The following is a 19,947-nucleotide window of genomic DNA, read 5'->3' on the forward strand; positions in this document are numbered from 1 at the left end:
CGATCGGCGTCTCCGTTACTTGTCGTCATGTGAATGGTACGGTCTTTAAGGTAACTAACGATCCAAGCATACAGTCGTCCACTGGTCAATGCCAATATCTTCCAATGCTTCAAAGATCGCATGACGCAGCACATTATCGTAGGCACCCTTAAGGTCTAGGAAGACTGCTGCCACTAGTCTGCATCAGCTTCCTTCCTCTTCAGTGCTCCCGATCAAGTCGACCACACCGTCGGTGGCAGATCAGCCTCTCCTGAAGGCGTTCATACATGCAGGAAAGGAGTTGTTGCTCTCTAGAAGCCGCTCTAATCTTGAAGTTTGCAGTAGAGCAACGGGAACAACTCCAGAATATGCCTGCACCACTTTAGTTGGTACAAGGTGCAATAATTTGCTGTCATATACCACACAGGATTTCATCCATTCTTACTTCTTGTCACCATGGTGCTTTGCAGCTTGAAGCACATTCTGTTGAACTTCTTAATTTTTTTGAAAGTAAAGCATAACGTTCTTTGATGTGTGTAACCCTCAAGAACACTTAATGTTTGTCCTCTGTTTGATAGAATATGAGAAAAACAAAAAAGATCTATTCCTGGAATTTACAGCATAAAAAAAAATGTGTCTATGCCGGTTACTCCAGCCACCAAAAACCGAAGAGCAAGTTAGAAGTTTGCTTGCAACCTAAATGTGATGTTCTTCAGAAAATTTTGGCCGCTGCAAGCCCTAATCAATGCTAAAGCGGAATGTCACATTGTTCCAAAAGCAAACAACTAAACCCGCACTCGACCACTGCACGTGTACGTAATAACTCTGCGTGTAAACTGGTTCCACTGGCGTAACGTGTGTCTGCACCAAATGGGCTGTTAATCGCACACGATTCATACTTTATTCGTTACGTCAGTCTGACGTTATCATTTACTGGATAAAAAAATATTTATTGCGCTAGAGGGCGCTACCAACGTATTGAATTTCATAGCGGTGCTGCTTATCAATAAATGCTCCCAAGAAATAGCAGCTTTGGCAAGCGATAAAGCGCGGCTGTTCGTTTTTGAGAACATATACACTGACTCCCGTAACTGGGACACAACGATAAGCACAATAGAGAAAAAAAATTATAAAATCTGCTCATTTGTGCGATCTTTTTACGGAGCACATAGCGATACACGTTCTCACAATAATAAGGTAGCGAAGGAACATTTTATCTCGTAAACGGGCGCAAACGTTTGGCGTAGGGTTAATTTTCTGCTCACGAACAGATGTCGCAGTAAAGAAGAGAAAAAAGCCGATAGCGACGTCACGTTTGTGACGTGGCTTTTTTCTTGGAGTTCACCATTCCACCTCCGCCATATTTTGTCGCCCGTGCTGCCGGTATGTGTGGTTGGATCTTTTTCATTGCCCGTTTCAGGTGTTTTGTTAGCCTGTTTTAAGGCGTTGTACCGTCTAATAGCTCGGGTAAAGTTGTCGACGTGCATTTTGTCGTTTCGTCAGTTTGTATGCCGTTTCCCATTCGGTGAATTTTACGCTGAACATCGCAGTAGTCTGCAGAACATGCCCTTTTTTTTTTCTTACCGCCATTGTATGGGATAACTGAGCTTAATTTGTGTGACTGCGTGTGTTTAAGCCGATGTTTGAGGCTCTGAGGTTGCCGGTGGCGTTTCAGAGTGCTTTATTTGCGAAATTCTAACGCGAAATTGTGCACTCCGGCCGAGCTAGTTTCGCGTCACTGGACCCTGCCTTCCTCCGGACTCGCGGTCGGCTACTCGGTTCCGTTCCCCCTGTGTTTGGCGGTTTTGAAAACTGGTAGTTAATCCACTTATAAGAGCGTGTGGTTGTACAGGCATACGAGTTTTTGAATTCACTTCTCGCAGTATCTACAGGCATTGTGCTGTTCTGAACCGGACTTCGCGAGTCGGGGGTCCGTTTTTGACGTGACACCGCGGCGTGAAAGAACTTAAGCCTTCTCTCGTTAGAAGTGTGCATTTGTGGGGCGTCGGTGATGCGATTGTTTCGCCGTCTCGCTCACTCCCCGTGTCAGGTTGTGCGTTCGCCCGAAAGAAAAAAAAAATGCCACCCTGTCGAGTCTTTCTGACAGCACGCAGGGTCCTGGCACATATCTGTTCGCCACTATCCGTGTGTTCGAATTCTTTTATTTTCTCTCGCAGGTGGTAGCGCCAGAGCTTGGAACGACCTCACGCACCGCCTAGAAGAGACAAAAAAATGGGGAACATATTCGCGAACTTGTTCAAAGGCCTTTTCGGCAAAAAAGAGATGAGGATCCTCATGGTCGGCCTGGACGCAGCCGGAAAGACGACCATCCTGTACAAACTGAAGCTGGGCGAAATCGTCACCACCATTCCCACCATCGGTGAGTAATAAAAGCGCGTTGCGCAGCTTCTTCGCATGCCCGCCCCGCCGGTCGGATTTATCACGTCGGCCCAGATTTTTTTCTTGCCTTCCTTTTGTTTTCTGCCTGCTTTACTGATTCCTTGGGCGTACTCGGAAGGGCACCTGTGCTGGCAGCGCTGCGCAACAGCTGCTTCGCATTCGAACACTGTTCGCCGATGGCGTTGATTTGTCGTGCTCCGATTTCACTCGGAAGAATCGGGCCCGTTTCTCATTGGGCTGAGGAAAGTGGGTTGGACGAAAAGTTTTGCGTCGACTCTTCGTGGGCGGATCGGCCCCGTGACATTCACCGCCTCTGGGGTTTGGCGCATTGTTGTGGTTATTACAGATGTAACTCGAATACAGCCTGTGTATGTCGACGAGATTCATATCGTGTTTTAGAGCAACCCGGTGCGTTGCTTATCTGATGCAACCATGACTCCTAATGGTGCATACCTTTCGACTTCCTGTCGTCTGTTCTTTCACGCTACCGCCGCATTGTTTTCGACCATGAGCATAGGAAGTTCTTAAGTGTTTACCTTTGAGGTAGTCCTCAATTTCAAAGCACCATACCCATGGCATTGTGATTCGACCATGCATTCTACTGAAAAGTGGATAATCAGCTGGCAAATGACTGTAGGCAAGACATTATTGGCTTACTTTGAGGAGCAAAGCTAAACTAAATTTGGTTAACAACGTTGCTCAGTAGCGATACTTGCGTGTTTGGCCTTTCTTCATTGATTAATTAGGTTTGTTACATAAGTATGGGGGTTGTCATTGCTAAATTGAAAGCATGTGGAAATAATACCTTACGAGTGCACGCTTTTGTCAATCCTAAATATTCCACCCACTGCCCAAGCAGGGTGTTGTGAAACTGACGTTATGATGCATGGAAACTTGGGCAAGTTGGTAGGTAGGACAAAACTGAATATACAAACAGTGCAACCTAGAAGCAGTTACAGCGTAACTATGGCAGCAATAAGCGATGATAGAATAGGCAGCTGCTTGCTCCATACGTGTTCTTGGGACTTTCGCGATTGGCTGTGACATGATTCACCTCCTTTGTCCTTTACGACGTATAAAACCTTTTCAAGTCAAGTTTATTAAATAATTCAGTTGAGTTACATGGTTGGCGTTATTACAGCAGGAGGTCCCAAAGTTTCAGAGAAACTGACAGGGGGACCTCCTATGGCTACATGGATGGGGTAATTACAAAAAATACAGCAATAGTATACGGACTTGTGAGTAATAATGAATAAGCTCCTCTGCTTACCGAATAACCTCTGCTTACCGAGACACTGTTTATTTAGCTATGTTTGCTTAGAACCTCTTTTTTCTGTTAAAGGCCTAACAGGGCAGTTCTCGGCATTTTGCCAGTGTCAAATGTTTGCTCAAGTCACAGGGGGCTTGTAACAAGGGATGTTGCCTTGTGGTGTGCCAAAAGGCTCTCTGCCTCAGTCAGGATCATTCCTAGCAGGCCCATCACTGGCATGAATTCATATTTTAATAAAAATTATGGCTCCCTCTGGGCAGTAATCTTAATATTCTCTTTAATAACGATCTCGGTACTGCCAGTGCACACTCGGCACTCCTTACTGACAACCCTGGCTTGAGCTGGGGTGAGCACGTGCTGAAATAGAGCGTGTTGCAAAGGGGCAACACACACCCCCCACCCTTTAGTGACACGCACCAACCACTGACGAAGTGACCCGTCGTGGACGTCTGGTCCAATGGGCAAAAGCAGTTAGGTTGAAAGCTTGGATACTTGCATAGTTTAACGCAGTACTTCTGAACATTTTATGGGATTGGGAGTTTGTTGCATCATAACTGTCTGATACTCTTAGGATTTCAAAATTATATCTGACTGTATTGGCGTCAATTTTTGTGCTGTAATTGAATGTTTCTACTGATGCATAACATATAAAAATAGGCTTTTCAAGTCTAGTTTGATTTGTGCTCTTGATGTCCGGTATGAAGTATGAAGCAGTTTGTTTAGCATAGATTCAAACCAAATGTCTGTTATTAACTGACAATCGGTAGTCGAGGCTGCGGAGAGCATGTGAGCCATACACAATATAGCACATAGCCTGGAATTTGCAAATAGTTTTTGCCTTGAAATTGTTCGATCTTTTCTCGACAAATGATGCCATAACCAAAATTGGCAGCTCCATAAAAACAGTCCGTAGTCGTTGGCTGACATGAGCATCACGAGCCACGTAGTTGCCACGGTGTGCTGAGACATGCTTGCACCACAGTGCTAAGGTTACCCAGAGAATTGGTGTTTTGGGTATTACACTGACGCACGTTTTGGGAAAATAGAATAATGTGCTCAAGGCCATGATGTGCACCGACTGACGGACGTAGCTTGTTGCACCAATGTCATCGCCTCCTTGCGTAGCTTTCAGCATGCTCACTGGTACAAAAGGAGAGGCGTGTGACAAATAGGCTTGCGACAAATTTCTGCAACTTCGCTCATACCTAACACCTTCAATGAGGTAATTTGGTAATCACCTGGAAAGGTGTTGCAGGGCTTTTTAAAGAAGTAACTTATTTAATATTTAAATTTGACGATGTTTTTTTTTTTTTCGGACTTTATTGTAATTTGTTGCTCGCTTGTCTCTTTTTTTTTCTATTCTCTTCCTCAGGTTTCAACGTGGAGACAGTAGAATACAAAAACATCAGTTTCACAGTGTGGGACGTCGGTGGCCAAGACAAGATTCGTCCACTTTGGCGCCACTACTTCCAGAACACACAGGGTATGTGGCTGCTGCTGCATGTTCTCGCACATGTTGGTGTGTTGGGACATTCTTCAGAGCTGCCAAATTCAGTAGACTCCCTTTAAGACAAATTCGAAGGGACCAGTATAATTTGTTTCTTATCAGGAGTTCGCTTTATCACAAGTGCCTACAAAACCAAACGCTAACATGGCAAGTGTGCCCATATATGTTGCTTGAAAACACTGGAGTATACTTACAATGGGCAGGAAAATAACAAGAAAAAGCATTTATTTGGCTCAGCCTGATAAAAGCTATGCTTTCAAGTAGAGTATTTGAAATACACCAATCTAACGAGTACTCGATTCTACAAGTTCATAATAAATATGCTCATGAATAAATTGCTTTAACATTTTAACAATGAAAATATAGCATGACTACGTTTTCATGATTAGAAGATTAAAAGGGAGGGACAAGCTCAAGTCAACTGTGACTTTTTTACTTTTTTCTTCACTTTGCTTTCTTTTGTTCGCCTGAATGCCCCCATCAAGGCTAATGTTTGTTGCGCAGAATTCCCGTCATTGTCTGTTGCCGTGAAAGTTCGTCTTAACAGAAAACTCGTGTTACGCAGTTCGTCTTTAAGCAGATTTTATTTGCATTGAGTCCATGGGAAAGCAAACAAACATTCCAGATTTCGTCTTAACAGAGTGTTTAAGGGAGTTCACTGTATACCCACCATAGTTGCTTGGTGGCTCTGGCATTGCACCTCTAAGCACGAGTCTAATATCTGGTCACATTGGTGGTGGTAACATTTCAGTGTAAGCAAAATGAAAAACAAAAAGTCGACTTATGGTGCATGTTCATTAACTGCAAATTATTTAACCATGCCTTGTTGTCATGTCATGCTTTTGAAGTGTAGAACCTCAAGACTTAACTTGAAAGGGTTCGTTATTGTTACAATTGCTACGGTGGAGCCACTGTGTTTATAGTTGGTGCATAAGGCATTGGAACGAAGGGACAATGATAGACATTGCCAAACTTGTCACTTTTGAGGTCACATGCATATTCACTTGTCTGATGGCGCTATATGTACCGTATTTACTCGTGTAACCCTCGAACTCTCATAATTCTCGCACCCCCCACATCGCCCAAGAAAAAATACGATTTTTTTTTTCCTCGAGTAATTATCGCACCCCCGAAAACTGCCGCAATAATGTCGTCTGCTCGTTCCAACCATTGATGATGATAGCGTGCACCATCTGGCGCCATCTCTTAAGCATCAAGCGTACTATTGCACGGAGATCCAATTCAAGCCAAGCCGAAATGGCCAGTGCGTGTTGCGGCGTGTTTTGTGTGTTGTGTTGGTAATCTTGGCATGTTATGGGGCGATACTGAAGCCACACGGCTGCTTCAAGTTGCAAGTGATAGATCATGCGCTAAACAACTGCAACAGGGCCGCCGGTAGGCCCTTCGGAGCCTACGAGTTTTGTGTTCGCTACTGGTGACGGCAGCTGAAAGCCACCAAGACGCGTTAGGTCTGCCGTGTGCCTAAAACTGGGATTGATAGTAAACTTTATTTCGTCAAAAGGGAACTGCGGACGATTCTGTTAAATATCCATCAGCCCAATACTGACGTCCTACGCTTACTTTTTGAGGGCTCCTGTTGAGCGCCGACTGCTACCGCAACGGCCACAAGCTTCGTGTATGGTATTCTAATTCTCGACTATTTGCTTCCACTTTTTGTGTCTCAAATAAATCTTGCCTTGTGTTGAACCTCTGCTTTTATTGTTGAAGTAAATTCTAATTAGTACTTCTTAAAGCTTGCTGTAAGTTGCTTTTGTGAGAATTTCGATTTGCGGCCACTTCGTTTTCTTTTTCGCTCTCTGCATTTTGTAGAAAGTTTTTCCCGCGTAATTCTCGCACCCCCCAACTTTGCATCGGTTTTCTGGCAAAAAAAGTGCGAGGATTATGCGAGTAAATACGGTAACTGCACACCCTTCTTCCCATGGGTAATAAATACATTATCTGCAGCTATGGACTCTTGAACTATGCCACGAATGCATAAGCTTCTTTGGAAAGTAGAATCTCTGCTTGGTTTACATACTACACACCTCTGCATTCAATGTGGTGTTCTAGTTCATGCGGGTCCTTGAAATTTTTTGAAAACCCTCGAATTTGAAGAGTTCGTTTTCAAGACCTTGAAAGTGCTGGAATTTTTGTGAAACCTTGAATTTCCATTTTCTTTTTCTTTTATAAACATAGTTGCACATTGCACAGCGCATTATTTGTGATGCTGTAGATGGAGCAGGTGGCATACATGTGCCCATCGCAAAACAATTGAGAATACCAGTAGCTTCTGTGCGGAACCAACACGTTTGTTTCTGGAAACTCTGATAAGGCAGAGTAGTAGAATGAAAAACGGGAAAAGAAATGTTGCATTGAGGAGGTCGTAATGCTTACAAAAAAGAAACTGGTCTGCTGTTAACAGCAGACTCGTATGCAGAAAAGGCAGAGACAGTTAGCGACCTGACATGCATCATCAAGTCCTGCAGCCTTGGGAAGACCGCCAAGATCAAACCGCAGGAAATAGGGGATATTGATATGAAAATTCTGAAAAACCAACAAAGCATTGCATATCTGTTCCTTAGTTTTTCTATCTGAAATAAAGTGTGCGACTTGTGTCATACTAACCAACAAAGCATTGCATAAATGTTCCTCAGTTTTTCCTATCTGAATAAAAGTGCGGAATTTGTCATACTGAAAGTGATTACCCTTGCAACTTTAATGCAATTGATTAAAAGTTGTCTAGAAAGAAAATGTCATTGGAGCCACGTTTTTGTCTGCTTCAGTGATGTTATCCCTTTTTTTTTTGATGAATTAGTAATTTGAGCTTTTATCCTCCCCTGGACACGAGTCTAACTGGCAATGTGGTCCTTCAAAATTCACTCACATAGCTGCAAAAGTCCTTAAAAACCCCTCAATTTCTGTCATGCAAACGAGCATGAACTGTGTTGTTAACTCCTATTTATAGGGGCTGTATTCAAGTGAGATATCTCTGGAAACTTTAAAAACCTTTTATTAAATATGGCTCACTGGGTTTCGTATAACCCATCACGCAATTCTCTTAGCCAGCTTTCTTTGTTGGCGTGAAGGTGGTTTTTAAAAAATTGTGCCCAGACATTCTCCTTGTTTTATATAAAAAAGAAAGGGGGGGGGGGGTCTTCACTGTCAGTAGTTCAAGCAAGAAAAGTTTTTCTTATATCGCATAGCAGAGGTAATTATACTGGGTATGCTCTGTGTATATACACCCTTGTCACTCAGGCACTTGAGAAAGTCTTTTGCGCAACAAGACTTGCTTTGGAAAAAGTTTCATCTACACACACATGACAGAGCGATCTTTTTTCAAAAGCAGTGTTTTCTGGGAATTGAGTATGTCGATCCGTGCCACAGCCATAAAAGAATAGCCTCTAAACCAGTGGTTGCCAACAATTGTTACAGTAAAAACAAAAAGGCAAGTGTTTGTTCTCACCTAGGCTCGTTATAAAAATAAATTTAATGTGTAGTGGAAAATGTAATAAGCCCCTCAAAGCTTATTTCAGTGTGCATTCTCGTAGCAAGGTCAAATGGCTGAAATACATGGTGACACTTTTGGCTGCGCGCATGGGTAGAAGCGCGGCGGCGTAACATGTATAGGCAATGCTCGTGGCTGAACTAAGACTGAGCAGCCCTAGACGCCCACGAAAAATGGCTATAGTGATTATATGAGGACATTTAATATATTGATATGCGTAATTTTGTTTTGACTGGTTCGGTTTGGAAAGCTAGCACCGTGCTTTTGGTTTAGTGTTGTTTTGGAAAAAAACTATCTAAAGAGATCGTCAGTGCTGTTTGTCTGCGAGGCAGCCCTTATTCATTAAGCCTCAGCTTTGTAAAAGACTGCTTACACAAGAGTTTTTGCATACTGTTGATACAAGGGTAATCTTGAAAATGGATCCTGTACTGTTAGCAGGGACTATTCTGGCACAAGAACCTGATAACATTGTTATACCTTGGAGGCAAAGTTTGTTTAAAAGGGCCAGCAGAGAACTTAGAGGTCCAAAAATTGTACTGAAGAGAAAGGTGCGCAATTTTCTCTCCACGCCTTTCTGCCATGAGAAGGGAGAAGTCGTCACGACTCCACCCACTTCGGCAATGTGACACGGCGTGAGCCTTAACAGCATTAGTGCCCAGCTAACGACAGAGTTGGGCTTTTTATTTATCAGCACATGTCGTAGCAGTGCAGGGCGTAAGTGCGTTAAAGAAGCACCCTTCCCATAGTGGTAAAGCGGTGAGACAGTGGCTTTTGTTCCGTCAATACTGCTTCTCCTCATAGTCTGGGGCTCGACAGTGTAGTAGAAGGCAGCACAGGAAAATCAATATGTGCAATGCGCAGTCAAAATTGTGTCACCACTCTGCCAAAGTTCCCTTTCGTAAGGCAGACCAATGGACGAGCTCTGTGGTTCGCCAGGCTGCTCAAGGGCAAGTCTGGGTCACTGTGCGTACAGGGGTGATTAGTCGGGTGCGAGAATTGTTTAAAATGGAGGGTCTGTGTGGCATGCAGTGCTGTCTTGGGAAATGTGATCACCGTAGTCTACTGTACTAAGGAGCTTGTCGGTGAAGGGGGGAGGGGATGTAAAAAAGTCTGGGTGTATTTACTGGCCCTTTAATTTTCAGTACACTCTCTGAAGTTCTTGAGATTCTTTGCTGTAGTATTGTTCAGTGACAGTTGGGTCTCTCTCACCACCGGATGTTCAGCCCTAAGTATGTTTGGATAAATCTTGATATTAGTTTGCATATTTTAATTAGAAACTATTAATCTGAAAAACGGATTTCGACAAAACGGTCTAAAAACAATTCAGTGTCGTAGTGATAGGAGGTGGAGGGGTGCAAAAATGCTTTGCCGTGCCTTAGGCACATAGGAAACAACCTGCAGTAGTTAAAATATGGAATTACTGTATTGTGGCATTTCCTGTAATGCACTAGTTTTGGCACGTTGAAACCTGAACCAAGTTTTTTGTAAATTTAGTACTTGTGTGCACAAAGCAAGCATATACTGCTTAGACCGACACCGTACAGTGTGCCAATGTTGGCATTCCAGGAAAACGTGTGCGCAGTGAGAAGCTGGTGCAGGATTGTTAAGATATATTGCCCAGGCTGTCGGGTCATAACTAATCTAACCAGACAAGCCATGTTTGGTGTTCCCTTTAACAGTGCATTCTTATTGAAACCTATATTTAGAAAGTTGGTGCACACACTGCTGTTGGAAAGTTGGTGCACACAGACAAAAAAAAAAACGCAAGGCAGTGCCAGTCTCTCTGTCAGAAATCGGTCGTCCCGATGCTCTGTTGTGCTCACAGCAGGTAAATAAAAGTCCCCCTCGCCATTTTTTTTTTCCACTCATTTTACATTGTCTCGTTGCTTGGAGGGCAAAATATTATTGAACTCTTTTTAGGTTTAATCGCAACGCTAAAACTGTATAAGCTAGGCAAGGACGTTTTGCCGTTAAAGCATGTCAAAATGTGCCCGTGAACGAAATCTCTTCTTATATTTTTATTCCTGTCAGAACAAAAGCTTGTGTTGTGGTGTACATTGGCTTGGCATATAGTATGCTGAACAATGGTCAATGCAGCTGTCATGATTCGGACAGTTCCTTCTACATGCTGCACTGTGTGTATATGTTTGCTGTTCGACTTTTGATGGAATGCATTATAACATTGTGATCTATGAGGTTGCTAAAAAATAATGTTAAAGGCAGTGAAATAATTGAAACAAATAACAGTACAGCTGTAGTCAAAGCTCATTAACTCACAGCTGACTGGATTATTCCAGTTAGCTACGAATTAAGGAAGCAATTGATTCTGCCTGTAAAATTTTGTTTACACTCGAATAGATGGCAGACGACTGGCACAGCGGTCGCCTAGCTATGGTGGAAGATAAAGTATATTGGCAGCATAATCTTCGCAGAAGTGACACACTCAAGTTAGGTTTGCCAAGAATAATTGCCATAGACAGGGGGGGGGGGGGGGGCAAATAAAGGGAGATGCAGGTTGAAAAGTGCGAGTTTTCTAAAAAATTAGATCTCCTGTTTTGTCAAGATTAGTATCTCTAATGTCCTGGGAAGAAAATCTTTGTAGACTCCACTGGAAATGCTTTAAAATTGCATCTAAAAAGCACAAGGTGACTGTTGAAAGGCCGAAAGTGTGCAGTCTTTGAACACCTCACCGCTGCAAATGAGCTGCCGCTTGCCATTGTCGACCGCATGAGGCAAAGTGCCAAGCCTCACTCTTCAAATAATGATCGTTTCCCCCACTGCTGCAGTGCAAAAATGAACAAAAAGCATGCTTTTTCCACATTTTTCGCGTGCTGCGACTGGCTTTTAATTTAAATGGTACAGATCGGGGACCACCATTGGCCCCTGCATACCAGTGTGTGCTGTGAAGCCTACTTGCAGGGTCTGGGTAAAGAAAGCCGTAGCAAGTGCGGTCACCGGCCTGTGAAGTTTTGCGCAGAAATTTAGAGGACACCAGCGCAAATCAACTTCTAACACTCGAACTGCGAAAAGATAGTCTGGTGGTGGTGGGTTTGATGAGTTAGTCGACGCATTCGAATATGCGAGTGCCTCCCGGAAGAAGATCGGAGTCTTCGTTGATGATTGCTGTTTTAACAGCAGTTAACGTGCTTTTGAGTGTTGCAATGTGTCCGACATGTCGTCATTCAGGAGCGAGTCTCCGGAAATTCGCGGACAAGTGGAACGGACTTGACTACACTGCTCTAGCAGTGAGGTCCCCGAAACTATTCTTTTGGCGACATACTTCGCATCAAGTAGTTTCAAGGAAGGAGGCCAGCGTGAGTGCGGCGGGTGATTGACTGACTGCGAGAACATATGACAGCGGAAGCTCACGCGATAGCTACGCTATCAACATGAAAGCTGTTGTGGTAGAGCGCTCTGTAGGAATAGGCTACGAGCTGCTGGTACGATTTCGTACATCAAGCACTGCCATTAGCCGAACAGTCCGTTATGTGGCAATGGATGCCATCTGCACCATTCTTGTGAGGTCGAGGGAGCTCACCAGCTCCAAAGCAACTGAGAATTGAACTTTTTGTGTTCATAGATGGCAGCACTTACACACTACAAAAAAGGTGGGAAGTTCGAACGGGCTGTAGGTGTCTAAAATCTCACCAAGACACTGAATTTTCACTGCGCATGTAAAAGTAGGGTTGCTGAAAACTTTCCTGGGACTACTTGATAACACGGTAACCACTTTGTCTGAAAACAGTTTTTCTGCCTGAACCATGGCAAATGATACCGCAGGGTCAAAACTATTTACGGCGTAGCGATCCCCCAACTTTTTGCTTTTGTCACACCACACCTGTAGCTTCAACAATGCTAATTATGTGCCTTTACGGCTGTATGCTGCTTATTGTGAGAGGCTGTTGCATTTTCAGCAGCCCTTTAAACTAGATGCAAGAAGGTGCTATTTGCTTCCTCAGGCTATGGGTACAAGAATCGGCGCCTGCAGTTGTGGTATGCAGAACGCATGGTGGACAAGGTCACTGCTCAGAACACCCTTCATTCTGCTAATTCACCCCGACGGGGGGGTACTGGTACTTGTTGAACCGCCAGAGCAGTATTGTAAACACAAAGCGATTGATTCCACCGGTAAAATTTTGTTTACACTTGAATAGATGGCAGACGAACTGCACGGCTTTCTGAAGTACGCTGAGCTAGCAGTGCGTGGTCAGAGTTCAGTGTGCAGCAAAAATGAGTATCTATACGAGGCACAGAACGTAACCAGAGTTCATTCCTGTTTACTACTGCGCTGGTCAATCCAGTTACTGGGTGATACAGGCCGAAAAATTACTACAGTTCATTCGACTTTTTTTTTCATTAAAATTAAGCTGTTATACAGTGGGACGCGGAGCCAACTTGCACATTTCAAATTATTGATAGAATCACTGATGCCAATGGTAAATGACACAATTGGTCATATTAATAGATACCAAAGTTTTCTGTGCTTCCATATATATATGCCTACTTAAAATGTTACTTCAATGAAAACAAATAGATGAAGCCAAGGAATGTAGAATGGGCTTGAATTGCACAGCTTTCCCTGTATTGTAGTTATCGCGATTCAAATGTGAAAACACTAAACTGGGTGACGGAATAAATGCATAAACTTATTAAAAATTCTAAAATTTGTCTGGCTGTTTTGTACGAAAGGAAAACTATTTAATGGTGTTTCTGTACATTATACTTTTTTTCACGTATATATCACAATTACTACAACGCAGTTACAACAGTACGATTTACGTCCTCTGTATCTTCTGTGGTTTATTATTCCTTAGTTTTCATTAATATTTTATAAACGAAAGATATCTGATATATGTTAGTTGACTACGTACGTACGATCTCGTATTTAAGCTGCTGCAGTTATTCTGTATCATAGAGGATGCACTATCAAAAGGCGCGTACACAGGCGTCAAGCTTGTGTTGTACGGTGATATATTTTGTCCATTTAGGCAGTGCCGATGAAAATGCACGGCAGCCAGCAGAGGCGACAAGGATTTGTAGCAAATATATTATAAGGGAAACTGCTCAATCCTGTCTTTTAGGATAAATGTAGCCAGTCTAATTCCCTGTATTGTTTTCTTTCATTTTTCTTCCTCTTTCTCAGTTCCATCACAAACATTCGTTACGCATAAGTACTTCGCCGAGAGCAGGACAATGTCGTCTGCTAGCGTCCCTATCAAAACGCCGAAAATCAAGACTCCGAACTATTAGAAGGCCGAACGTCAGAACTACGAAAAATTGAAATGCCGAAAACTCAAGGTGCCAACAACTTCAAATACCGGAACATCGGAACACCGAACCATTAAAAGAAGCATAAAGACGCCATCGCCTTGCCATGGTGGAAGATAAAGTATATTGGCAACATAAAGGTTCTGTCACCCTCTTTTCCAATAACCATATTCTCTTGGCGATTAATCTTAGTAGAAGTGACGAAGCATCAGTTGTCCAAGATGGTATGGCAGCTGCACTGCCCAATCAGGGCATTCTGGACGTTTTAAGTTTCCTGCGAGGCATTGCACTCAATTTATCTGTATGAAATTGAATAAACAAGGAAATACATTCTTGTTTTCGGAGGCTTGACCCATATGCGAAGGGAATTCATGGCTATTGGAAAAGAGGGCGAAAGCACGCAGGCCTGTGGATGCTCAGTCGCGGCTAGACACTCTTCTTATAGCAAGGTGCTGGTATTTTCGGTCTTTCGTTTTTTCAGCACTTTAAATTTTTGCATTTATATTTTTCTACATTTTATTTTTTCGGCCTTCTAATAATTTTGCCTCTTGTTTTTCGGTGTTTTGAATGGTAGGTGGCACCATGTGGAGCCACATTGCTCCTGTTGAATTTGGCACGATTTTTAAATGCACACAAAAAGCACTCACACTTTTTTAGCCTGTAAAATGTAAACCACTGGACTGATCTGCATAAAAATTATACCATAATTGGGAAAGAAAAAGGAAAGAAATGTTGCGGAAATAATTTCAATAATTCAGTTATCATCTTTAGGAGACAACCGAAAAGAGCGAGACTACAAAAGTACAATTTTTCTGGTTATTTGCCTCTGGTCTGTAAATATTTGCCTCTGGCCTGAGTAGAAAATCTGTCCGCAACACTTCCTTTATACCCTGAAAAGGAATACAGTGCGGAAAACCCCGTGTAAATCTGACCAAATTTGGACGAGCTAGAACTTCAAAAAGTACACGTGTATTCTCTATGGGCACTGGTGAGCCCTCTTAAGGTTTTCACTTTGTCATGTTGTAGAACTAAAAGTATGCAACTTGCAAGAAAAATAATTTTATTTCTCAAGTCAACATAAAATGTTCTATTAACAGCTCAAGTTTCATTGCTCTAGGGTGAATATTTTAAAAAGTGTCTTCGAGTAGCATCTCCCCTTAATGGTGTCTTTGCTGAGATTGTACGTTCACTTTTTTTATCCTCCTTGCATTTTTGCATTTCAGTTATGATTCATGTGCCCATGCTACTTCTATCCTGTATTGTTTCTCAAGTTTCTGCAAAGCTATTCTCCTTAATTACAATAAAAAAAGCTCTGCAGCATGTCACTACTGTCTATTTAGATGTGTGATGGCGCGTGTCGGAGGCATGCTTTACGGGTATTGTTTTATAGGCTTGCTTTCTGAAAGACTATCTTTGTCTCCCTCAGGCTTGATATTTGTGGTCGACAGCAATGACAGGGAGCGAATTGGTGAAGCGAGGGAGGAGCTCATGAGGATGCTCGCAGAGGATGAGCTGAGGGATGCAGTTTTGCTCATCTTTGCCAACAAGCAGGTGGGTCCTTGTGCTTCTTTCTGCCTGCCACTTCATAGCAAACCATGCAAAGACTGGTTATCAATGGCGCTTCGGCATAACGAACAAGGCGGGGCTAGGCCGTGTGTGTGTGTGTGTTCTAGAGCGCGCGCTCACACTTTTGAACTGGCGATAGTAATGCATGGTGAGTAGGCAGTACAATCCTGACATGGAACACTTAAAAAAGATGTACTGTGCAATGTTTGTGGTTATAGGAACTCGTCCTTAAAGCTGCCCTGCAACACTTTCTCACCATGGTCGACGCGCTGCCTATCAGCAGTTGAGGCTCCCAAGAATATGCGAGCTGAATATTTACTGCACCTGCGCGTGCTAGCCCGGCCGTGGACGAGGGAGTGCGTTTCTGCACTTCAGCGCCACGATAAGAACACTCGGATCGTACACGTCATCGCTACTAGGGCATCATCACTCGGGATGGTATTTGTGGAATGTATCGCACCGAACACTTAGCACTAGAGTCGATGTTGCAGGGCAGTCTTACTTTTCGTTTTTTTTGCCTTAGCTTTTCTACGCTGTTTGACATCGAATTAAAATAACTTCCACGCGACGGATGCCTATCAAATTTGGCCAAGACCTGTGCATACCAAGCGATCGAATCATGAGCACATCTCGATCTTGAAATTTGATGTCAGCGCTCCTTTAAGGCGGGTAATTTGAAGTGCGCTAACTCGATGCGGAGCACAAAAACGTGATTTTATTTCAAAATAGGCCTTTTCTTGGCACAAAAGTAACACTACAAGGTTTCTGGACCGCCATTTTAACAATCAACGTTGACCTCATAGTTGGCTTAGTGTCCCTTAGAGATGCCACTCCTCAGAATCCCGTAATTACTCGAATCTAACACGCACCTTTTTTCCGGTTAAGGGAGTTCATAAATCGCATGCGCGTTAGAATAGAGTACGAAAAAAAAATGAATGCGGTCACTCTATTGCAATCGGCATTTTCAAAATGGCCGCCCCCAACGTGCGTCGTCATGGCGCATCACTCATTTCCGCCTATGTGTTTCCCATGTGCAGCACTTCGTACGTGTGCTGAGGAGTTCGTCATCTTGTAGTGCATTAGCATCGACAGCATGGAAGGGCAGACTCCAAAAACTCGACGAGTGCACCACGATGCCACTTTCAAAAGAAAAGTCATCGCGTGTGCCGAAACAGATGGAAATCGGGCCGTATCGCGGTCGTTCAGAGTTCCCGAAACGTGCGTGCGGGACTGGCGGAAACAAACGCAGATTTTCGACAGCAAACATTCACGCAAAGGCTTCAGTGAACCACAGCAGGGTCGGTTTCTGCAAATTGAAGAGCTGCTCGGCGAGTATATGATTGAGCAGTGAGCGGCACAACGGCCCGTGACGACAGAACTGCTCCAAGTGCAGGCTATGCAGTTAGCCTTAGAAAAAGGGCTAATGCAGAGCCAGTTTAAAGCAAGCAGGTGCTGGCTAACTAACTTTATGAAGAGGAAAGGCTTTTCCCTCCGAAGGCGAACGGGCATATGCGAAAAGTTTCCGGGGGAGTACGATGAAAAGCTTCTCAGTTTTCAGAGGTTCGTCCTAAACTTGCGGCACAACAACGGCTACCTGCTTGGGCAAATCGGGAATGCCGATCAGACGCCTTTTTACGTCAACATGCCTTGCACCACAACCGTCAAGAAGGGGGCGAAGCAAGTTTGCGTGCTGACATCAGGCCACCGTAAAACTAGTGACGGCAATGCTCCGTTGCACGTCAGATAGGTACAAGCTTCCCCCGTACCTCATATTTAAACGGAAGACGCTCCTGAAAGAAGTCGTTTTCTTGAGTGGTGTGATCATGCGGGCCAACGAGAAAAATGGCTGCGCGTTGCAATCGATGTCTTGCTTTTTTTTCTTCGTGGAAACTGGGTGCGCGTTACAATCGAGGGCGCGGTAGAATTGAGTAAATACGGTAATTGTTTCAAAACATCCAACATTAGTTCAGGAAAATATGGTCTGCAGCTTATCAAGAATGACTTCTTGTAATGCCATTTGTTTTTACGTATCTGCATTACCTACCAATCTTCACATTTTAAATACCAAAAGCAAAATAATTTAATTATCATTAACAAGCAGTACGAACAAATATGGGGAAACAAGGTCACCATGTTTAGGTACGCCTTCTTTCACTCAATTGTTATGGCAATGTCAACATCGGCATAAGCAGTTGCAATAAGAAGATAAGGCAATTTTAGAACGTGAGCTGCAAGTGTTACAAAATTGCAGCTTATAAAGGCCTTGCACATTCCCACACAAGCTCATGTTGAGACCATGGATTTTGATGGCATCTGCTGCACCATAGTGAAAATCTTATCTGGCACTACATTTAAAACTGCCATGCCACTACAATTCAAAAGCAAGAAGATGCATCACACTTCCACATGAAGCTTTTCTGCAACCTATATTTGAATTTTGATTGAACCAGCATATTAGAACTTAGCTTTTCAGTGTCTTTTCCTTTGTTTCATGTCCAAAAGTGCTGCCAGATTTATTAATGCTGTACATTATCTGCACTTGCGTATCGGTGTGTTCATGTCTTTTGTTTTTCAGGACTTGCCAAATGCCATGAATGCGGCCGAGATAACGGATAAGTTGGGCCTGCACTCTCTTCGCAACCGCAACTGGTACATCCAGGCCACTTGTGCCACCAGTGGAGACGGCCTCTACGAGGGCCTCGACTGGCTTTCCAACCAGCTCAAGAACCAAAAGTAGACACCACCGAAGCCGCGACTACTACACCACAGTAGTGTGCCGTGCGCGTTGTCAGCTGGGTGGGAGAGAGCATTTTTTTTTTTTTTTTTTCCAAGAGGGGCGAGAGAGAGAAAAAAAGGACTGGATTGCCTCATCCTTCTGTGACAGCCCTCTCTCTACAGTCCATCCCCTGCCTTGGAGCTGGGAGGGAAGGGGAGAAAAGAATTTTCTTTTTATCCAGTTCTGCTGCTAACTTTTTTCTCTTGCTCTCGTCGGCCTTTCTGTCTGCCACCAGTATTCTTTTCTTCGTTGATGCTTGGCTGCTGCTGTTCTCAGAAACCATTAGCCTCTTTTTATTTTCCGTCATCGATGCACTAAGCCGAAAATCGTCTGCTGGTCCAGTCAAGTTTGCCTGCTGCTGCATAGGTTTTCCTATTTGTCCCGGTTTTCTAACAAGTGTGATACGTGGGAACTTTCCACGTCCCTGTGTTTCTTTTTTTGTTGCCGCCGCTTTTTGCTGTGAAGAGCAATAGATGGTCCTTTCTTTCATGCATTAACTGGTATCCAAGGTGGCATACAGAAAGGCTTGGCATACAAGGATGCGTGTGTGCTGCGCAGCAAGGACTGATCAATCATCACATGTGCTGCTTGTATTCCGTGCTGAATTTTTGAATTAAAGGCATGGTTTCACGAGCACCCCCCTTTTTTATTCTGTTGCGCGCAGGAGCCGGTTATGTAGAAAAGAGAACGCATGATTGTACATAATTCTGTGCGGAAGATTGGGCCCAATGTGTGCAGAGGATTTTGGCAGCAGGCCAGGCTTGTGTGTTATTTTATTGTGCATTTTTTTGTCACTTTAGGCTGTTCATAATTTTTTTTTACTTCTCTACCTGTTAGGACTGACTGTTTTTCTTCAGTGTACTTGAGATGCTTGTAATTTTCATTACAAAATAAAAATAAGGACCTTCACTCTGTTTGTGCATTTGTTCTCTTCTGACTAATAGTACTGGTAAATTTCGCAATCGAAATCTCTGTGGCTAACATCGTGGTAAGTGCGTGCGCATGCTAACGTTCTTCAGTGCTGTTGTGTTAGGTGCTGTGTAGTTTTTGTCCTCGTTTGCTACTTAATTTTGTAATAGTCGAGTTTCAATGTGTGTGATTGCTACATTTCCGCAAAATTTGGCATGGGCGTGTTCTGTGGTGAGCATATAGTTAACATACAGACTAGTATATCATACGTTGAGGTAGTGAGCGTATAGACGGTTTCAAGGTCAAAAGTGCTGTACCCAAGAAAACTTCGTTTTCAACTTCTTTTAAAAAGGAAATGTCTCCAGTTTTTCATATATAAAAAATGTGCGTAAAGTTCAAGGGAGAGTCATAATTTTTATGTAGCTCAAAAGAACACTTGTCTGGATATATATTGCCAAATAAAGGAAAGTGTAGGAAATTGGCGCGCTGTTTTCTAAAGCTCTCCTTGCCCACCGATGTCCGGTTTTGCCCACCAATGACATCGGTGGGCAAAACCGGATGTCATTAAGGGGCTGTGTTAATGAAAGGGCGCAACTACTATTCTAGTACACTGTAGGCGCAACGTAAGGGCGACAGGCTCAAGTTTGCGTAGCGCCATTCGCCGCCCTAGCGGAGAGAAGGCAAAGCTCCGGTCGCTCGAACGCGCCGCGCCACAGAACACCTACCAGGCCGCGCTTGCTTGTGTTTTACCATTGCGCGCACGGACA

General features: G+C 43.6%; 1 protein-coding gene across 2 annotated transcripts; it reads left to right on the forward strand.

The window, feature by feature from the left end:
* Window positions 1-1,207: 1,207 nt before the first annotated feature.
* Window positions 1,208-19,180, forward strand: Arf1 (ADP-ribosylation factor 1). Of its 2 annotated transcripts, none has more exons than XM_037429538.2 (5): window positions 1,208-1,362; window positions 2,157-2,359; window positions 5,022-5,132; window positions 15,356-15,480; window positions 18,071-19,180. In XM_037429538.2, exons 2-5 carry the CDS (start codon window positions 2,212-2,214, stop codon window positions 18,230-18,232), a joined length of 546 nt encoding a protein of 181 aa, XP_037285435.1. In that variant the 5' UTR covers window positions 1,208-1,362; window positions 2,157-2,211; the 3' UTR covers window positions 18,233-19,180. The 2 variants fall into 2 exon arrangements, with proteins under 2 accessions (XP_037285435.1, XP_075743634.1); XM_075887519.1 differs by lacking the exon at window positions 1,208-1,362 and adding an exon at window positions 1,425-1,446.
* The last annotated feature ends 767 nt before the right edge of the window (window positions 19,181-19,947 follow it).

This window comes from Rhipicephalus microplus, chromosome 1, assembly GCF_043290135.1.
Source record: "Rhipicephalus microplus isolate Deutch F79 chromosome 1, USDA_Rmic, whole genome shotgun sequence".
NCBI classification, from domain to species: domain Eukaryota; kingdom Metazoa; phylum Arthropoda; class Arachnida; order Ixodida; family Ixodidae; genus Rhipicephalus; species Rhipicephalus microplus.